The sequence below is a fragment of the Pelodiscus sinensis genome, chromosome 4 (assembly GCF_049634645.1).
Source record: "Pelodiscus sinensis isolate JC-2024 chromosome 4, ASM4963464v1, whole genome shotgun sequence".
NCBI lineage: Eukaryota > Metazoa > Chordata > Testudines > Trionychidae > Pelodiscus > Pelodiscus sinensis.
This window is the reverse complement of record NC_134714.1, coordinates 129,962,877-129,983,780: the sequence shown is the minus strand read 5'-3', so window position 1 is coordinate 129,983,780 and position 20,904 is coordinate 129,962,877. Positions and strand designations below refer to the sequence as shown.

The 20,904-nt window shown below is 47.8% G+C and overlaps 1 protein-coding gene across 4 annotated transcripts; it reads right to left on the bottom strand.

Annotated features, from left to right (window-relative positions):
* Window positions 1-667: 667 nt before the first annotated feature.
* Window positions 668-17,450, bottom strand: LOC106731849 (uncharacterized). Of its 4 annotated transcripts, XM_075928943.1 has the most exons (6): window positions 17,340-17,450; window positions 9,135-16,601; window positions 7,906-8,006; window positions 6,564-6,681; window positions 944-5,519; window positions 668-850 (listed from the first exon to the last, which is right to left on the bottom strand). In XM_075928943.1, the coding sequence occupies exon 2, from the start codon at window positions 16,596-16,598 to the stop codon at window positions 14,262-14,264; it is 2,337 nt and encodes a 778-aa protein (XP_075785058.1). In that variant the 5' UTR covers window positions 16,599-16,601; window positions 17,340-17,450; the 3' UTR covers window positions 668-850; window positions 944-5,519; window positions 6,564-6,681; window positions 7,906-8,006; window positions 9,135-14,261. The 4 variants fall into 4 exon arrangements, with proteins under 4 accessions (XP_075785058.1, XP_075785057.1, XP_075785056.1 ...); XM_075928942.1 differs by having other exon boundaries at window positions 6,564-8,006; XM_075928941.1 differs by having other exon boundaries at window positions 944-6,681.
* Window positions 17,451-20,904: the final 3,454 nt, after the last annotated feature.

Genomic DNA, 20,904 nt, shown 5'->3' with positions numbered 1-20,904 from the left:
TACTGGACGGTTTCCCTCTGCTCCCATTGAATGCTCTGTTCCCTTGAGACTTTCATCCTCCTTAAGAGCACTGGGGCTCTCAGACTGGAGGTGGGACAGTACGACAGTGTCCCAGAAAGTCTCATCAACATAGCTCTCTACCTCCCTTAGCTCCTCCAGTTCAGCCACCCTGGCCTCCAAAGCCCGAACTCGGTCTCTGAGGGTCAGGAGCTCTTTGCAACGGGTGCACACATACGCCACCCGCCCACAGGGCAGGTAAACATACATGTTACACTCGACACAATAAATAGGATAGCCCCTGCTCTGCTGCTGGGCTTCTGTCTCCATTTTTCTAATGAATAAGTTTAAGTGTAAACTGGGATTCTTTTTAAACCTCTGAAATATAGATTATTCTAAGAGTTATGTTTTAAAGAAGGTCAGAAGTCACTAATGCCCTCTAACCTCCCCCTCCAAACTCTCCTGTTAGCTGTTCCTGGTCGCTGAGTCACAGGCTTATATAGCTCTGGTAGCCCCTCCCCCTGACTGAGGCACAGCCAATTGACAGAGGCTTCTAGATTTCAAACCTTTTAGAAGCTCAAACAAACAAACAAACCAAACAAAAACTCAGCACACAGCAAATAACTCCCCCCCACACAAACACACACTTCAGACAGCTACTTACCACAAGTGTCCTGTTTTTACTCCTCTTTTACCTGGAGAACTCCCTCTCCAAACTCTCCTGTTAGCTGTGCCTGGACACAAGTTCCCTGGTCGCTGAGTCACAGGCTTATATAGCTCTGGTAGCCCCTCCCTTTGACTGAGGCTCAGCCAATTAACAGAGGCTTCAAGATTTCAAGCCTTTTAGAAGCTCCTTCAAACAAACAAACAAACAAACCAAACAGAAGCTCAGCACACAGCAAATAACTCCCCCACACACAAACACACATTCCAGACAGCCACTTACCACAAGGGTCCTGTTTTTACTCCTCTTTTACCTGGAGAACTCCCTCTCCAAACTCTCCTGTTAGCTGTCCATTATCCAATCCATACTCCTTAACTTGCTGGCAAGAATATTGTGGGTGACCATATCAAAAGCTTTGCTAAAGCTGGCACTGGAGCTTTTGGGAGGACCAGAAACAACTTATTTGAATATTCATCATTTGATTAATGAATATGCAAATATGCAAATGAACATTACTGGTCCTCCAAAAGTTTGTGAATGGATTTACTGGTCCCCGTGTCAAAAAGTTTGGGAACCCCTGGTCTAGACATACCCCTGCTGCTATTCTCTCCCACTTCCTCTGCCACTCCCCCTCTATATTTCCTGTGGAAGAAAACAAGCCTTCACTCTGCGTTGTTTTTAAGCAACAAGTAGCCAGAGGCAGTTTTATTACGAGCTGCAGCAAGGGAAAAACTGATTCGGACGGAGGAGAGGCCCCCCCCCTTCCGAGGCAGAGCTTCGAATACAAGCAATTATGAAGCAGTTTATATTCTGTCTCTCAGATATAATAACAATAACAATTAGTCTCCTTCCCATTACAAACACCAATGGCTAACAGTTATTTAGTTCCACCCAGATGCTCCTTATCTCAAGGTCCTGCCAGAATCAGCATTCTATCCTTATCTTCCTATGGAGGCAAGAGGCAAAGGCAGCGTCTAATTACAGATCTTGTGTTGTCAGGCCACAGACTTAGCCTGACTCTTGCTCTTTTGTTAACAAGACCAAGATGGCTGCACACAAATTCCCTTATTCCCTTTTCCTGCCTCCACAATCCCCCCTTTTGTGCATACAGCACAATTACCTTTCTAAACCTTTATTTTCATTAAACATTACATAATTAGTACAAACATAAAAGCTATTTCTATTACTACATCTTTTACAACAACAATCAAATATGAAACTTTTAACAAGCAAAAGCAATATAATCATTAGTATCCCTAATATAATTCTATGATGGGGCTGTTCTATAATTGTAGTAACATAACACAACATATCATAATTAGTACCCAAATTAGGGAGGGCAGGTATGTGCTGATGGTACCTGTCCATAAGCACAGAGTCCAGATCAAAAGGAGAAACCCAAACTACTCCTACAAGTTTTTCCTTGGCAATATACAATACTTCGCTTCTTTCACCAAGGTCAGTTCTTAATGTCTTTTTGTAGTCAGAAATCTTTGGGCTTTGACGGTGTCAGAGGAGAGGACTTTTCCTCTTTTTTTTTCTTGAAACAATCGTGGTTCAGCATCATGCAGGGGAGAGGTTACCAGCACATCACCCTGTAATATTTTGGTTCTTCTGGTGTCCAGCAGGTGGGAAAGCAGGACCAGAAGAGAGAGGCTTATCAGCAATCGGGGTAGGATCATTTCGAGATGGAGGGATCTTTTTGCAATGAGAAGCATTGGCCAACAGTCAGTTCTTGGCACATCACAGCGGTGTTGGTGGTTAGCAAAACTTGGTAAAGGTCTTTCTAGAGCAGTCTTTCGCTGATGGACATAAGAGTCTCTATTCTCTGAGCTAAAAGCTAGCTAGATCCTTTGGAACTAAGGTTATTTCCTAGGAATAAAGCAAACCGTAAAAACAATCCCGCGCGGTTGTTTGGTACTGGCCTTATCAAAGTGAGGCCCTCTGGAATGTGGTTGCCAGGGGAACCAGGGTCATAGTAACTGCTGTACTGTATGCTTCTCAGGCTGACCTAATTATTTGAGTTTGTCAGTTCTCAGCAAGATACCATGGACTGCCTCAGTTTACTCCTATAGTTCCTTTCTCTTGACTTTAGGGTTCTCCTTAACCCACCAGGTTAAATACAACAATTTAAGGGGGTTTAATTTACTCTGGAAGTACCAGTACAGCACCAGCACTATTATAAATGTTATAATCGAAACTTCCCACATAATTTGGCAAACACTATTCAAATCTATCCCTAAGATATTTCGTTGCCTTACTGGCGCTGCTCATGATTATAGGTTTGACTTCTACTGCCTGGTTGAGTGCTGCAGAGGTAGGTGTTTGGCATGGTCCACGGTGTTTCCTTATCTGTGTGTACCTCAGACGGCCAGCTCCGATATATCTTTGGGCATTGGTCACCAACTATTCGATCTTTGCCTGCAGGGCCAATAAAAACCCTCCTCTAGGTATTTACTTCCGCCATGCCACTCAGGATCTCATGTTAGGTTACCCATCACTGCCGAAGTACGATAGAGCCGCATTCCATTAACGGTCAGGATCATCCGGCGAGGGGCTGTTATGCACACAGACGGATATGTAGAGGGGCAGGATGGAGTGATCTGTCTGGGTAGTCAAACACCAGTAGGTACAAAAACCAGCTCGATGTTTTTGTTTCTCTGAGACAACCACATCAAACCTAGACAGATTCATCATGATGTTAAATGGGCAGGTACATAAAATTTCCTTATCAAAGTAGGTGCAACAATCCTTTGGTACAGGGAGGCTCCCACACCTTCAGAATAAGCAATGTCTTCGACTCTATCTATATGCTCTTGCTTTGGTACAGGCAGGGAGGTTACCATTCTGATCTGATCCGAGTGAGGAATCCCCAGAGGGGCCAAAAACAAATGGTTATACTATGGCCTGTCTAGGTGGGCCTTTGGGTCCTCATGGATTCTCTACTTCTTCACTCCCATGGGTAGGCATGGGAGAGATGGGGACTCACCACCATAAGGGCTGGGTGGTCAAAGCTATCTTACTCTTCAATACTGGCCTTCTAATTTCTTTAATTTAGTTCTATTAATTAACAATCCAATTAGTCTCTGGTCCAAATATCTGGTTAAGTCTAGTGAAGTGGACACAGAGCTGGACAGATCCTTCAAACTATTTAGGATCACTTGATTAGCTTGGCTGGTGTCTAGGCCTTTACGGGCACTGGATATTACTGCATCTACCAGCCTGGATTCTCATACAATTTCTGGGCTGTTACATAAGTGTTGCTGACAGGGTTTCTAGGCCTAAACTAATCTGCGATTGTATCTGCTAAGCCTTGTCGTTGCCTAATCAGGCACTTGCCAATTTGATTAGCCAGTATAGCACACAGCTGGTCTATACCAGTGTGGAAAATCACCAAGGTAAGGACCAGTGACAGTTGTCCTGTTTTTGGGACAGGGGTCTGTTCAGGGCATGATGCACAATCAGGAGGCTCTATTTTGTCCTTAAGGACCTGGTTAGTAATATCTAAGTGAGGTCAAGTTAGGGTATGTCTACACTACCCCCCTAGTTCGAACTAGGGGGGTAATGCAGTCATTCAGAGTTGCAAATGAAGCCCGGGAATGAGGCGTACAGCTAGTTCGGAATAGGAAGCCTAATCCGAACTAGCTAGTCCATGTAGCCGCGCGGCACGGGGTCCGAACTAGCCGGCATTTAAAAATGGTGCCGGCCGGCATCATGCAAATGAAGCCCGGGAAATTCAAATCCCGGGCTTCATTTGCAACTCCGAATGACTACATTACCCTCCCTAGTTCGAACTAGGGGGGTAGTGTAGACATACCCTTAGCAATGGCCATTGTTTAACAAATGATAGCCATGCCTCAGGGGTTACCTTTGTTTGGGCTTTAAGTGGTAAGCCCCAGTGGGAGTCAGTAGGTCTAACTTCAGTGGCCTGATGTTAGTGTTTAGCTTCTTTCTCACAATATTCCATACAAACTTTAACTCAGAGGACTGTGTATTCTTTGTCCTCGTAGTGTTCATGTTGTTACAACAAAATAACTATGTGTGAATGAGGGGTGGCCCAAGGCCTTGTATTCTCTATTGCTATTAGCGTGTATTTGTTCTATGTATGTGACTTGAAGGAGGTTACGTTGACTAGAGTCACTGTTTCTCTTATAGGACCAAGCATGGTTCACAGATGTTTAATTGTTAACCCATGCAATTCCATAATTCTTGAGGCCTTTTGAGGCATCAGGCACCAATGAGTAGCAGGGCAAGTAGCTGTTATTGCAATGGTGAGGTTACTAGTTTCCTCATTGTTGTGGGCATCTTTACATAAATATCCTACTTGCCCATGTTGTTTCTTATTATCTCTGGCTAAACCACTTTTATGGTTGGTGTGCAAATCTGAAGAAGCTAAATATTTAATTTGTGTAGCCATTAAAGAAAAACCAATCTGGTGGGGGAGAGGGCTGGTACCCCACTCCCAGTCCTTCTGTTCACGTGATGCACTCCTTGCTTCTTTCCAGTTCTTTTTTTCTTTACCTGTGGAGACATTGTTAACATTCTCCTAGCCTAAACAATTGCTAAACTATTATCCTTTCACTGAATTTTAAAGTTGCTAATTGACTAAGTTTAGAGTTGCCAATTGATTGGGCCTAATTATTAATTTTGTTGGTTTAAATTAATGCTTCTGCTTTACTCAAATGATCATTTCATTAAAACAATATCCTGCACACAACAATATTTGCAATACGTATTACAATTAAGACACACAAGACAAACTTGGACAGAACACAAACTTTTTTGTCATGACACAGAACCATGTTTTTTGTTGTTGTTTGTTGTTTTTCTTCAGCTGGCACCGGCACTTTCTGATGATCTGAAAGACAAGAAAACATTTCTACCCCCGTCGGGGTGGCCCATTATAACTTAAAATATTGCCTAAGATCTGCTAGGGGAACCGGTTACAGCTAGTTCCTTACCACTTCCATAGGCGAGTGAGCTGCAACTTTCCGAGAACAAGGGCGCTTCATCGGTACTTGTGACCTTCCACTCCCTTGAATTACCTCTGAGCTGCTAGCCCTCCCTAACAGTAGCATGCCTCAGATTCCCTCTTGTACTACAGATTAGGCTTAATGTGTGAAGCTATAATGCTTTTCCTTAGCACAAGGTGTTGGTTGGTCAGTTACTGTTCTAGCAAGCAAAAAGCTTTTATTTTCCTGAAAAGAATCATATGTACAATGTTACAGGCTTATTTATGAGGGACAGTTGGTAAACTAAATCTACACACTCTAAAGAAGGGGTCTGCTGGGTCTAGAGTGTTAGACCTTATCAGCAGCTCATGAAATAAGGGGAGTCGTCACTCTGTCACATATCCGCTCAGTATCGAGGTTCGGCTGACCCCCTTTGCGTTCAGAACTCCCTCGTGGGAGAGCCCTGGTGCAGCTGGAATCAGTTTACTTCTCAGAGACCTGGGCAGCGGCATTCACACTCCACTCATTACATTCACACTCAGCATGCTTTTCACACAGAAATTTTCCTACTTTTAGATACATCTCTCTTTATGGACCTTGTCCATATTTGGGGCAGCAAACAACACTGTTCCCTCCAGAGGCGGCAAACAACACGTTTCCCCCCAGAACCACAGCAGTTCCTAGCCCTGCATGAACCTAGCTGCTTTATGTCCTGACGCAATACAATTTTCTTCCCGTTCCCGGGGCGGCACCACCAAAACCACAGCAGTTCCCAGCACTGCATAAACTTAGGTCTACTCGGGGGTAACAAAACAACCTCCCCGGAACCGCTTTGCGTCTGACCTTGTTGCAGATTCAAGAAGTTCAGATGGCGTGAGCCCACAAGAAGCAGACGACCCTACAGGCAGTCCTCCTCCACACCCCAGTAGAGATTTCAAAAGGTCTCTTACCTCTTGTTTGGTGCCATGAGGGTGAAGGGGGACGGTCTGCAGCCACTGTCACTGTCTTCAATCGGGCGTTGCCATCTGAGTCACGGTACCAAATTGTGGAAGAAAACAAGCCTTCACTCTGTGTTGTGTTTAAGCAACAAGTAGCCAGAGGCAGTTTTATTATGAGCTGCAGCAAGGGAAAAACTGGTTCGGACAGGGGGGATCCCCCCCCTTCCGAGGCAGATCTTCGAATACAAGCAATTATGAAGCAGTTTATATACTGTCTATTAGATATAATAACAATAACAATTAGTCTCCTTCCCATTACAAACACCAATGGCTAACAGTTATTTAGTTCCACCCAGATGCTCCTTATCTCAAGATCCCTGCCAGAATCAGCATTCTATCCCTATCTTCCTATGGAGGCAAGAGGCAAAGGCAGCGTCTAATTACAGATCTCGCGTTGTCAGGCCACAGACTTAGCCTGACTCTTGCTCTCTTGTTAACAAGACCAAGATGGCTGCACACAAATTCCCTTATTCCCTTTTCCTGCCTTCCCTGTGTCCTTCCTCCCCACCTGAGCCCCCCCCCGCAAACTTTCTCCCCACCTCATCCTCATTTATCCCCCTTCCCACAATACCCACTCCCCTCGGTGTAACCCCAAAAGTCTCTCTTCTATTCCCCTCACTCCTCTACCCTAAAATGCCACCAGCCTCAGATCCCTGCTCAGCACAGACAGACCCCTCTCTGACTGCCCCCTGCCCACCCTCCCACATAACCAAGCTCTTTGGCTCCACTCAGGATAGACAGCCCCTCACTCTGTTGCAAAGAGTGGGGTGCATTTGGGTCCTTACCTATTGTTAGATGTTAGAAATAGTTTAAGTAATCATGTAATCACAACAAATCTCAATGGTGCTCCTGGCCCCACTTTCGGGGAGCCCCCTGCCACCGCCACTGAATTTATTTTTAAATTTTATAGGGTTCACCAGGAGGGCACACCTGAACCATCTGCCTTTCCTGGTGGGTATTCCTGCAAGAGGTGCACATGTGGCCCCTTTATGAAAACCATGCACTGAACCTTAAATTTAGACAGAGAGGTCAAGCAAAGGGCCTTGTGGTCCTGACCATTTTCACTGTATTTTTATTTATCTTTCTGGTTTGCTCCCTCTTTCTTCCTGTGTCTGGATGGTCACTTCATTTTACTCCACCAACTGTCTTGAAATCAAAGTCTCCACTTCTGAAAATGTGGATACTTAGCCTGTGAGTTCTGTGGAGGCGGTGTCCTTATCAGTGTCACAGCCCCTAGCTGTACCGTTCCTGGGGCTCCTCAGAGCGCTACTCGAATACAAATAATAATACTTACAAAAAAACACTGTACAAGCCTGTTACATAGGCTCCAAAATGCTGGCTTGTACGCACAGCCTTAACTTGGTTCTCTTTGGGTGTGGGATGAGGCAAGGAGTCCTATGGAATAAACAGCATGTGATCAGGTACCACACTGAAGAGTGCACCGTCATGACTACCTGGGCTGCCTCTGCCTGGGCTCCCTATGAAAGCCTACTCCAGTTGGATTCAACCATGATAAAACTTGTAATATGCTCAAGCCAAATGAGTCCTGTTCCACCCACAGAGCTACCGGTTTCACTAGCTGTCATGGCTCCTTCCCCACTCTGGCATGATAAATGCAGAAGTGGGGGCCAGCAAGTGTACCCCAAAGCCTTATCTATCAGGCTTTGGTATAAAACTTCCCCCAAAATCTTAAAACCTGGATCTTGGGAATAAAACTTCCGCTGCCACCACCCAAATGTTGATAAAGAAATCAGGGGAAAGATCATTTGGGAAATCTCACCCCTAAAATAAAAATCAGGGCACACAATTAACCACTGCCAGGTTAATAAAAAGAAAAGAAAGAACTTTTATTATTACAATAATATTCCTGTTGCAAGCATAATGACTAGATAGGAAGGTAACAAAATATACTCATGGGCTGTGTCTACACTGCACCCCCTTTCCGGAAAAGGGATGCAGATTAGACACTTTGGAATAGGCAAATCCGCGGGGGATTTAAACATCCCCCGCGGCATTTGCATTAACATGGCTGCCGCTTTTTTCCGGCTTGGGGATAAGCCGGAGAAAAGCGCCAGTCTAGACGTGATTCTCCGGAAAATAAGCCCTTTTCCGGAGGATCTCTTATTCCTACTTCATCTAGACGTGGAATAAGCGCCAGTCTAGACTTCGTAGGAATAAGAGATCCTCCGGAAAAGGGCTTATTTTCCGGAGAATCACGTCTAGACTGGCGCTTTTCTCCGGCTTATCCCCAAGCCGGAAAAAAGTGGCAGCCATGTTAATGCAAATGCCGCGGGGGATGTTTAAATCCCCCGCGGATTTGCCTATTCCAAAGTGTCTAATCTGCATCCCTTTTCTGGAAAGGGGGTGCAGTGTAGACACAGCCATGGAGAAACTCCATGGGCCTAGAACTTAGTTACAAAGAAAAGCCAAAACATCTTTTAAACAGTGCCAGACCTCAGATCCCATACCCAACCCTTAAAACAATAAAGCCTAAAGAAACTACCTAAACTTTACCCTACTTACAGAAAATGAAGAATGGTGTCTTGGAGAGAGAGAGAGAGAGAGAGAGAGAGATATGCTTGTCCCTCTCTGTAGCTGCAGAGAACACACCCAGAGAGACAAAAGGGGAAAGGAAAAAACCCAAATTCCTTTGTCCCAGTTTGAAAGTCCCACCTACATTCCTACTGGTCACTCCACCTGGCTAGGTGTAGTTAACCCCTTAAACCCCAGGCTACTGGCTAACCCTCATAATCATGACACTAGCAGCAACACTCCCAGCCCAGACACTCCGCAAGCTTGCAGATTCAGCCCCTCTGAATGTTTGATGCTACTGAAAAGCGCTGCCATGGGGCACAGATTCAGGGGCTCCGTAACAATTTTAATGGTGGGGGTGCCGCTAAACCAAACTGTAAGTGCTGTATATCATGGAAACCACTTCAAGTTGGGGGTGCTGCGCGATTCCAATTGGCGGATTCCCTCTAGCAGAGCTGCTGCCCCAATCCTCAGCGCCCCACGCTGCCAATGGGAGGAGAGTTACTTCGACTCTCCGAGCAAGGGCAGAGCAGGAGCTAGCGTCTGAGGGCAGGGCCCCGCTCCCACAATGCCACACTCTGCCTCCCAGCTCCTCCACCCAGGCTCGACTCCACGGTGACAGACTCCCTAGGACCTCCCGAGAATCAGACTCGATCCACGAGGCGCTTCTGCACCTTGTTCTGTTCCCGTGGCAGGGATCATCAGTCCTGCCAGATTCCGATCGGCCTCTGAGCGTGCCCCTCCCTCCAGCAGTCAGCAATAGCAAGGGGAAGTGAGAGTGAAAGCGGAGGAGGCAGGAAGAAACAATTTAACGGTTCCAGGATGTGCCTGCGGGAAGGGAAAATCTCAGGGTTACATCTAGACACGCCCCGAGGGCTGATCGTCCAATTTGAAGAGTTCTTGCTGATACCAGGTAGTGGGCAGAAGATCTCCCGGGGATTGTGGTGGTCAAAATCACAAACCCTAAGAGGCTCCTAGCTAGCCAGCCATGCTATTTCTTGATCAGCCAAAAGATGATATCTGACAATGGTCTGTGAGCACGCCCACTTTTGTCAGTCTCAGGGAGTGACCCCAGAGCTGCTGCAGCTGCTCAGAGGGAATAATTATTCTCCTCACCTCGCCACTTCCCCATGTAACAGCTCCCAAGATCACTCAGATTTGTACACATCAGACCTGTTCAACAAACACAAGCCCAGGGCTGGGTTACTCCCAGACTTTGCTGCGAAGGAGGCTTTGCTGATTTGTGCTGTGAGGTTTGTCCTGAGGGCAATGCGTGTGGTTCAAACTGTACTCAAGAGGGCAAAACTCTGGCAAGTTTCTCCAATGCCAGGGATAGTGTCAGAGAGGTTAGAGATTAAGGGCATCGTTTCACAGCAGGGACTGAAACGGGGATGTTTATTTCTCTTGATGTTGTTATTTAGAGAAACCGGTATTTTTAAAACAAACACAAAAAAAAACCCCAAGATTAAGAAGTCATGAAATTGTCTTTGATCAGCCAAAAACATTTGCTGCCACCTTATTTTGCTTCAGTAAGTAAAAAATCCAGACTGGCCTGTTCTCCCAACTAGCCCAGTGGACTGGAGTAGCTGGCAGCTGCAGCTCAGGATACAGGTGTGTCAGCAGAGTGAGGTGTGTGGAAGAATCCAGCTTTTGAATGTGTCTGAATTTCCCTGAAAGGCACTAGACTGAGAGCAGGGGAAGGTGGCTCTAGCTCTGGACCAGAGCTCAACAGAGTAAGGTTTACATAGAGGGACATTTTAGGTCTAATTCATAAAGTGCTCAGTCACCAGTAGGCATGAGCACAAAGTACTGTCTTGGAGAAGAAGGGAACATTCCCACATGAATGGGAAGCCCGCTCTTGTGCAGCAGAGGTCTGAGGGGTAGGAAATTTGTGTCCAGATTACCCCCACACTGGGCTAATCAAAACAAACATTTTCAGAAGATGGTAGAGATTGAAAGCACATGCCTTGCCACTGGCCTGTATTTCCCACATTGCTTGAGGTGTGTAGATCCTTAAAACAAGAGTGAAGCAGCCACCTGTTCTGCCTGTGTCTGTGCTGGGATTGAAGCCACTTCTCCATCAGCAGGTGCTGCATGAGCAGTCTGCCCTAGCATGGGCTACCTATTCATCGCATCAGTCCTTTCACTAGCAGTGCTGTTCAAGGCAGGAGGCCCCCTGAGAGAAATACCCTTGAATAACCTTTCCTCTGCCCTGGAAAGATGTTTAAAATTGCATTTCACTCTTTGAGAAATAAATGATTCTGTCTGAGAACAGAGAAGAGAAACTGAGTGCATCCCTTTTCACTATCAATGTGCAGACTGGCAGCCTGTTGCTTCCTTTTCCTGATGTTTTGATGCCATCATGTAGTTATTTCATGGCACTCCCTTTTATTAAAAAATGGTGGGGGTTTTTACAGAAATGATCATTTCCCTTTAGAAACACAGAAGCCCTTTATTTAATTTACAAAAGTAAAAAAAAAAATCTTTCTTCTGATGCCACAGGTTAGAAGAGAGGCTGAAACACATACACACAGAATGGTACAACTTCCAAACTACAGACAGAGCCCAGGGTGGTACGTCACTTTGAGAGAGAACAATGCTTTTCTTTTTCTCCCAGGCAAAAGGAGGTGGTTTGGGGTTGGGGTAGTTTAAACATAGACAAAGATATTTTAGAGGATTTCTCCATTTCCCCCCAGAATTATCCCTAGGAAAATAGATAGGAAATAGCTCTGCATTATGTGGAATACAAAAATATCCAATTCCATTCCTTAGCGGGTGCTTGTATCTGCTTTAACAAAACAAAGAAAAGGAACATCCTATTGGGGGTGAGTTTAAACCCACAGGCTTGATAGTAAAAGTTGCATGAGCTACCAGCTGCATTAACCAGGCTCCACAGCACCTATCCCTTTCTAATGCTAAAGGCCTAAGGTTCATTGCGGACAAAGGGAATCAGTTCTCTTCAACATGGCCAGTTTTCCCCCTCTCACGTTAGCCAAGAACACTCTTGGGGTTTTATAAATTAATTTATATTTCAAATCATGCCAAATTGTGTTCACCCTCCAGGTCATTCACAGATGCTTTACTGGGCCACTGTTGTTAATTTTCTTAGCCACTGGCTCCCTGGGGAGAGTCACTGTTACCGATGGTTCATCCCAGGAGACTGGAGTGTAATCACTTCTCACACTGAGTGCTGGTCTGAGTCCTTCACCCTCATTCCTTAGGTTATGGTGCCACCACCTGGTCATTTCATGTCCCTCTTGGATTTTACAGAAAAATACCATTTTCCATGTACAGATCAATGCACAGCCTATTTCAGATGGCTGCCCACAGGGCTGCTGCAAGGGATGTTGTTGGGAGGTGGCTGATGTCTCCATGACAGGGACATCTTTGTCCTATCCAGCACCCTCATCCCCCAGCAATACCCCTTAAAAGCCTGGACTGTAATTTATTCTGGCTCTGAAACTGTAAGGCAGGAAAAACAAAGGAAAACATTACACTCCTCACATCTTCACAAAACCATCTATAATTTCTCTTTAAGACTCTTTGAAAATCCACCCTGGGCTGAGCTCTCCCTATATGAAATGGGGTTTGAATTCATTTGTGTGTGTTAGTTACAGAAGAAATAGAAATTAGAAACTGCTCCAGTCCCAGTTTAGTGCATCTGGAAGATTTCCTCTCTACAGGGCACTAATCTTAGCTCCCATCAGACTGTCTGGCTCAGGGCACTGGCGAGTGTATCACAGAGACTTTCCTTTCTAGGGGATGCCAGCTTTGATCTAGCCTTAGAGCAAGTGATTTGCAAGCTGAGAGGGGTTGGGAGTAGGACACAGGGTCCTTTTTTTCTGGAGGACACCAGTTCCAATCCAGCTACAGATTGGCTGTCTCAGAGGGCTGCAAGATGGGACATTTCCCCTTTAGGCAGCTCTGGCACTCATATGATCCCAGAGTGGGGATCTAGCCAGATCAGGGTGGTGGGGATTGGGATATGGGTATTTTTTCACTCTAGAGCAGGGCTACTCAACATTCGGCCTACGGCCCATTTGTTTGCTGCCTGAGGTCTGGTTTGGGTTCATGCGGGGCTCAACATGCGGCTCACAGGTGGGATCCTTTGAACATGGCCTTCTCTGGGAACATGCTCTAAAATGGCGTGGCATCTCCCAAGTGGGGTGAGCATTGAAAGGAAGTGCCGAGAATGCCGGTGCATTGTGGGAAGTGCTGGCTGCTTAGCCTTGTGGACAGAGCCTGAGAGGTGCTGACTGGCTCACATTGGTCATATTTGGATCCAGTACCATGGCTTAAGGCTTAAACTTGGTGTTCATGCCCGTCAGTGTGAAAGAAGCTATTTGCACATATTTGCATGTATATTTGCATTATATGCAACCTCACTTAAGTTACAGCCCTCAGCATGTGCTGCAAGTATTATTGTGGCCTCTGGGGCTTTCAAAATTGAGTAGCCCTGCTCTAGAGCTTGCTGTTTCTGATCCGCCTAGAAATAGGATATGGGGCCTTTGCCATTTAGGAGGTGCCAGTTCCAATTGATAAACTAAGCACTGTTAGTTACCTCTGGCAAGAACTGCAAGCGGCCCCAGTGTTTTTGAACCGTGACCTATTTTAAATGCACCCAGGGAAAATCTTTATTCTGTGATCAGCCAATGGAACTGCCTGCCACAGGATTCAAGACAGGCTAGATATGTGAAGCATAAGAACAACGAGAGACCCCATATAGAACAGAGGAAATATCTACAGGGCTCTGCCAGGCCAGAAGCCAAGCCCAAATTGCCCTATTTTGGTGGGGGAGGGAAGAAACTGCTTTTCTGGACAATTTTTCCAGACCTAGCCTCCCAAACAGATGTATGCATTGGGGAGATAGAAGGGCTCATTGGTCTGAAGGGGGAGGGATACCTGGGAGTCAGGACTCCTGGGTTCTACATGGGTTAAGGGAGCATCCCAGCTACTGCAGCAGTGGGCGGAGTCTTGTCCCTGGTGCAGGTGAGGTCACAGCAATGGAACTGGAACTAGAACCCAGGCGTCCTGGCAAGAGGCACCCCCTGTCCTATCCCAAAAGGACCTTCCTCCCCAGGACTGGCATTAGAACTCAGGTATCCTGCCCCCTTGCCCTTAGAGGGTGCTGGTTGCATATCTGACCCTGACAGCCCCAATAGCTGCTTCCCCCCTGTCTAGGCTGTAGGCAGAAGGGGCCCGCCAGGGGCCCAGCCCCACCACACTCAGCAGCCTCTTGGTAACACGTCGGAAGGAGGGTACAGGGGGGTCATGGTGGATCTGCAGCTCCTTGGTGGTGCAGAAGGTCTGGGGCTCAGTGGGGCTCTTGAAGTTGCTGAAATGCATCATGGGGGGAATTGCCTGCTCCTCCTTTCTCAGCAGCTGGTACCGCACTAGCTTTGCCCCTGGCGGGGTCCTCGCAGCTGGGCGATACCAGCTCAGACATACCCAGCCCATCCAGCCCACAAGAGCCAGCGAGGGCAGCAGCAGCAGTAGCAAGGAGGCAAGGTAGAGCAACAGGTGCAGCAGACAGCAATGGGCTAGCACCCACTGGCCCCACTGTGGGCCCTGCCTCCCCTGCTGACGCCCAGCCATGGGCAACACTAGGGGTGGGGTGGGGCATGTGCAGAGGGGGGGATCCCCCATGAGACGGGGTGGCTGGTGGCAGGGGGTGATTTGCAGAGGGCTGGTATGAACAGGGGATGAGGGCATAGGAGTGGTGGTGGGAGTCATGGGGGTGCTTGAGGGCCAAGGGGGTGCTGGGGATGCAGATTCTGGGGCAGTGGGGGGCAGGTTGGTGGTGGGGGCTGTAGTGAGGAGCTCAGAGGTGGTTGGGGGCAGAGTGGTGGAGGGGGCAGTAGTGGCAGGCACAGGTGTAGTTGGAAGCAGGGTAGTAGAGGGGGCCGTAGTGGCAGGCACAGGTGTAGTTGGGAGTAGGGTGGTAGAGGGGGCCGTAGTGGCAGGCACAGGTGTAGTTGGGGGCAGAGTGGTGGAGGGGGCAGTAGTGGCAGGCACAGGTGTAGTTGGGAGCAGAGTGGAGGAGGGGGCAGCAGTGGCAGGCACAGGTGTAGTTGGGAGCAGAGTGGAGGAGGGGGCAGCAGTGGCAGGCACAGGTGTAGTTGGGAGTAGGGTGGTAGAGGGGGCCGTAGTGGCAGGCACAGGTGTAGTTGGGAGTAGGGTGGTGGAGGGGGCCGTAGTGGCAGGCACAGGTGTAGTTGGGAGTAGGGTGGTAGAGGGGGCCGTAGTGGCAGGCACAGGTGTAGTTGGGAGTAGGGTGGTAGGGGGGGCCGTAGTGGCAGGCACAGGTGTAGTTGGGGGCAGAGTGGTGGAGGGGGCAGTAGTGGCAGGCACAGGTGTAGTTGGGAGCAGAGTGGAGGAGGGGGCAGCAGTGGCAGGCACAGGTGTAGTTGGGAGCAGGGTGGTGGAGGGGGCCATAGTGGGGGGCTCAAAAGTGGTTGGGAGCAGAGTGGTGGAGGGGGCTATAGTGGAGGACACAGGGTCTCCCTCCTCTATCGTTGTCTCAGCCGTATTCAAATCTTCAAGCTCTTCCAATTCCCCATTGGTGTCCACGTCCCCTGCTTGTCTGCAGGTCTGCTGGAAGTCGAGGACGGGGCTCCCTCTGTATTTATCGGGCGTATCGCACACAGGGCTGCGGGGATCGATCTCAGTCAGCAGCCTATCTGCCCGCTGCTCCTGCCTGTAGACACTGAATTCATTATCAGAGATCCAGCCCTGCAGATAGGCCAGGTCACAGTCACAGCGCCAGGGATTCCCTGCCAGGAAGACATAGGGGAACATGTGCTCCTCTGGGAAGAAGCCACTGGGCAGAGTGCGAAGCTGGTTTCCTGACAGTCGCAGCGTCTCCAGTTCCAGCCCAGCCAACAGCCCCTGTGGCAGCTCCTCCAGGGTGTTATCGGACAGATCCAGGTCCCGCAATTTAGCCAGGCCCTCAAAGATCTCTTCTGGCAGTGTCCGCAGCCGGTTCCCCTGTAGATTCAGTTCCTTCAGCAGCTTCACATCCCGGAAGTGCCCTGGCGCCAGCTGTGTAATATTGTTGTGAGCCAGGGCCAGGTGGGTGAGAGCAGGCAGGCCCTGTAGTGAGGGCAGCAGCTCCAGTGCATTGTGGGACAGAATTAGCTCCTGCAGCAAAGGCATGGGGGTCCCAGTTTGCAGTGCGCTCAGCCCGTTGTATGACAGATCCAGGTCAATCAGCTCAGGGAGGTGCTGGAAGGAGGCAGTGGAGACGGATGCCAGGTGGTTGGTGCTGAGCAGCAGGATGCTGGTGTTCTTGGGCAGGGAAAGAGGCACTCCCCTGAGCCCCTGCCCGGAGCAGTTGACCTCCAGTCGGTCCTTGATCTTATTAATCTCAGACGGGCACAGCTCCCCCAGACCCACAGCGCCAGCCACGGAGAGCAGGCTCAGGAGGGCAAGGAGGGTTGGGGTGGGGTACGGCATGGTCTGCAGGGGAGGTCAAGAGCAGGCTCAGGGCATAGACATCACAGGGCATTTCTACACTCACCAGTTCAGACTGCAACACTACAGCGACCATGTGAACATGGACTGTGGCTTATGACCCCTCAGGCTGGAGTGCTGAGAGGCAACTCCCAGGGGGATGTACCTGCCTGGGGCCCACAATGGTCCCATCCACAGTAACCCAGCTAGTGCTGGATCCAGGGTTGGGTCCCCTGAGCTGGTCCTAGCTCTAATAACATGAGTTCTCTAGTTCCCTGGGGCACTCTGAACCAATACCTGCACCCTGGTCATAGTGGGGACCATCCACACTAACCCAGCTGATGCTGCAACAATGTCAGGGACCTGCCATCGGCACCACTTCCAAGGAGTTGTTTCCCCCACACCTCCAGGCTGGACTAATCTCAAAAGGTTTGGATCAATCCCTATAATTTCCCTTCCACCCAATCCTGTATCTTCTGCTCTCCTGATATCTGGGGCAGTTGTGCCATCCATGAGTCACTGTTTCCCTCCTCCCCCCTTGTAGTTAAAACTTCCAGACACAACCCCCCTGTGTCCCCTGGCCTTGCTTCCATCAGATCCCTCGGTATATCCAGCCCCTGTGTGCCCCATTCCAGAGGTGGCACATCCCTGTATAAGCAACTGTCTTGCCTCCAAAGTTCCCTTTACAAATTGCTGCCCCACCTAAGATGTGGCTGCATCTCACTGATACTAAGCTAGACTCACCTGAGGTCTCTGCTGGACTTTCTCTCCCTCCAGTGTCACCCACACTCCCAGCTGTGGACTGAGCGTTTGCGCTGAGGGCAGCTTTTCCTACTGTGCTGACTGCATTAGTCCAATTCCCATATCAGCCTGCACAGCTGCAGGGGTGGTTTCCGGTGACATCAATCAGAGACACTGCCCTCCTTCCCCTGTTCTTACACTCAAGGCATTAAAAGCCCCCTCTGATACACTCTCTAAGGGTACATCTACACTACAGAGGAAGATCAAAGCTGCCACTGTTGATCTTCCAGGGTTCAAATTAGTGGTTGAGTTAAGACAGCTAATTCAAGGTGAGGGGGTGCTCCTGGTGATGCCAGTAACCCTCATTTCATGATGAATAAGGAATGTCTAAGGAATCATTTTCTTCCTTTGTCTTCCTGCAATGTAGACAGTACAAGTTAAGCTACTTCAACTTCAGCTACGCAATTAATGTAGCTGAAGTTGAGTATCTTAATTCAACACTGTCCTGTAGTGTAGACAGACCATAAGCTACTAGTACACCCTAGAAGCTGTATCTGAGACCTGGGTGAGGGATCCCAGTACAAATAGCTGGTCCACTCCAGAAGGGGGTGGCTAATGCAGGCAAATGATGATTGCACAAGTATCTTCACTGCACCACTGGGCAAGAGCTAGTTTTATAAACATCCTTTGTGCCCTTCCCCAGAGGTGGCTGCATCTAGATGCCTAGATTCCAAGGCCAGAAGGAACCATTGTGATCATTTAGTTTGACCTCCTCTATTACACTGGCCAGAGAATTGCCCCAAAACTATAAATTGTCAGTGATGGAGAATCCAGCATGGTCCTTGAAAAACTGTTCCAGTTGTTAATCGCTCTCGCCATTAAAATTCCAGGCCTTATTTCCAGTCTGAATGTGTCTAGCTTCCACTTCTAACCAGTGGCTCATGTTGTACGTTTCTGTGCTAAATTGAAGAGCCTGTTATCAAATAGTTGCTCCTCATATAGATACTTCTATGCTACGTCTACACTGCAGGCTTCTTGCGCAAGAACTGTTTTTCTCAGCAAAAATTATTGCACAAGAGCGTGTCCACACTGCCATGTGCTTTTGCACAAGAGATGTGCGTTTGCACAAGAGCATCCATGGCAATGTGGACGCTCTCTTGGTCATTTCAGCCTGTTGCCCATCCACACTGCCTTCTTGCACAAGAGCTCTTGTGTAAGAGGGCTTAGTCCTAGAGGGGAGAGGAATAACTCCTGCATAAGAAGCCTTCTGTTCCGATGCTTTACTGTAAATTTACTTGTGCAAGAATACGCATGCAGTGTAGACACCCCACAAGTTTTTGCACAAGAATGGCCATTCTTGCGCAGGAAGCCTGCAGTGTAGACGTAGTTCAAGAGATAATCAAGTTACCCCATGACTGTCTCTGTTTGTCTCTGGGTGTAAAGGAAGGGATCTCTCTCTAAATATTGTTGGCCACCCACAGCAAAGGCAGCTGTCTTTCAGTATAGAGGCATTCCCTTATAAAATAGCCCTTTTTCCCTATAGATCCAGCTTCCAGCCCCTGTCATCGCCAGGAGTGGGAGCCCAATATAAACAGCTTCCACCACCCAGTGGAGAAGCAGCCTCGTCTCAGCTCTGGGTGGGGGATCCCAGCTCTATAGCTTCTCAGTATGGCATAGATTAACTGCATCAGGAGCTTATGGGGGTTGTTATTATTAACTACGGAAGGAGTGACTGGGGTCTGGGCAAGGAGATAAATGGGGGCAGGAAGGGATTGTCCTTTGTCATCCTTGCCACTCAGTTCCTCTAGCAAAGCCATATGTCCCATGTCCCATAGGGCTGTTAGAAGCCCACACAGTCTGGGGGCTACAGTCCTGGAGTCTTGTGTGTGATTCCACTGGGATTAACTATCTCCTCCCCCTTAGACTGCTCTATGGCCTGTCAGTGCTGTGAAGTTTTGGGAGCAGGGGTTAGGGAATCAGTGGTCAGCTGGGACTCCCTGACTCCAAACTCCACATGGAGGGATAGGGTGAGGGGCTATGTGAAGGAGTGCATGGATGTGGGTCAGGCTTTTATAAATGGGTGAGGATCCTGGCCCACATTGAAAGGTGAGAGGCTCAGACTCCCCAGGTCTTAGCAAACACTCAGAAGGGGAGATTATGGGGCTGACTTGACTTGAACTCCAGCTGCTATTCTACCACAGTTTCCCTGCCGCTCACCCCTTATTCTCCTTTCCCTGTGTAATTCCCCCTCACTAGAGCCCCCCAAACGTTCTCCCCACCTAATCCTCATGTATCCCCATTCCCACAGTACCCACTCCCCTCAGTGTAGCCCCAAAAGGCTCTCTCCTCTCTCCCCCTCATTCCTAAAATGTTCTTCCACAGCAGGCGTTCACATCTATTTTTTTATTTACCAAAATACTTTGATTACTCAATAAAATAGAGTACCTCTCAATAAAATAATACAAATCCTGGGCAGTGATAGATTTTTTTCTCCAACTTTTTCCAGATTTCTGCCATAGGTAGAACTTAAAAGGCCAGGGGGATGGTTGGGTCCAGTTTAAAAGCTTACGGCGTTTGGATTATCCTACTGCAATTAAATGTATAGGCTATAAACGCTGTCTGTATATTCTCAGTGTACTGTATTTGATGTGTTAGCCAAGACATAGTGACATACCTCCTGCAAGAACCAAACTCCTTGGCTGAGAAAGATTAATAAAATGGAGACTATTCAGCTTGGAAAGGAGATGACTAAAAGGGGATGTGACAGGGGTCAATAAAATCATGCATGGTGTGGAGAAAGTAAATAAGGAAGTGTTGATTAATCCTTCTCATAACACAAGAACTAGGGGGTTACCAAATGAAATTAATAGGCAGCATGTTTAAAACAAATAAAATAAAGTAGTACTACATACATTTCATAGTCAGCCTGTGGAACTCCTTCCAGAGGATGTTGTGATGACCAAGGCAATAACAGGGTTCAGAAAAGCTAGATAAATTTATGGAGTATAGGTCCATCAATGGCTATTAGCCAAGATGGGTAGGGACAGTGACCCTATCTTCTGTTTGCCAGAAACTGGGAATGGGCAACAGGGGGTGGATTACTTGTTCAGTTCTGTACCTGGCACTGGCCATTGTTGGAAGACAGAATACTGAGCTAAATGGGCCTTTGGTCTGACTCAGTATCACTGTTCTTATGTTACTACGTTCATAATGGTCTGGACAACCTGGAGAAATGGTCAAAAGTAAATAGGATGAAATACAATAAGCTACTCCATTTAAGAAGGACAAAATGGGAAATGACTGTCAAGGAGTACTGTGGAAGAGCATCTGGCAATCATAGTGGATCACGAGCTAAATAGGAGTCAACAGTGTAACTCTATTGCAAAAAAATAAAAATAAATAAATAAATAAAAAGGATTCTGAAATGTATTAGCAGGAGTGCTGTAAATAAAACACGAGAAGGAATTCTTCTGCTCCGGAGTATTGTGTTCAATTTTGAGCCCGATATTTCAGGAAGGATGTGGACAAACTGAATAGAATCCAGAGAAGAGCAACATGAATCAGGTCT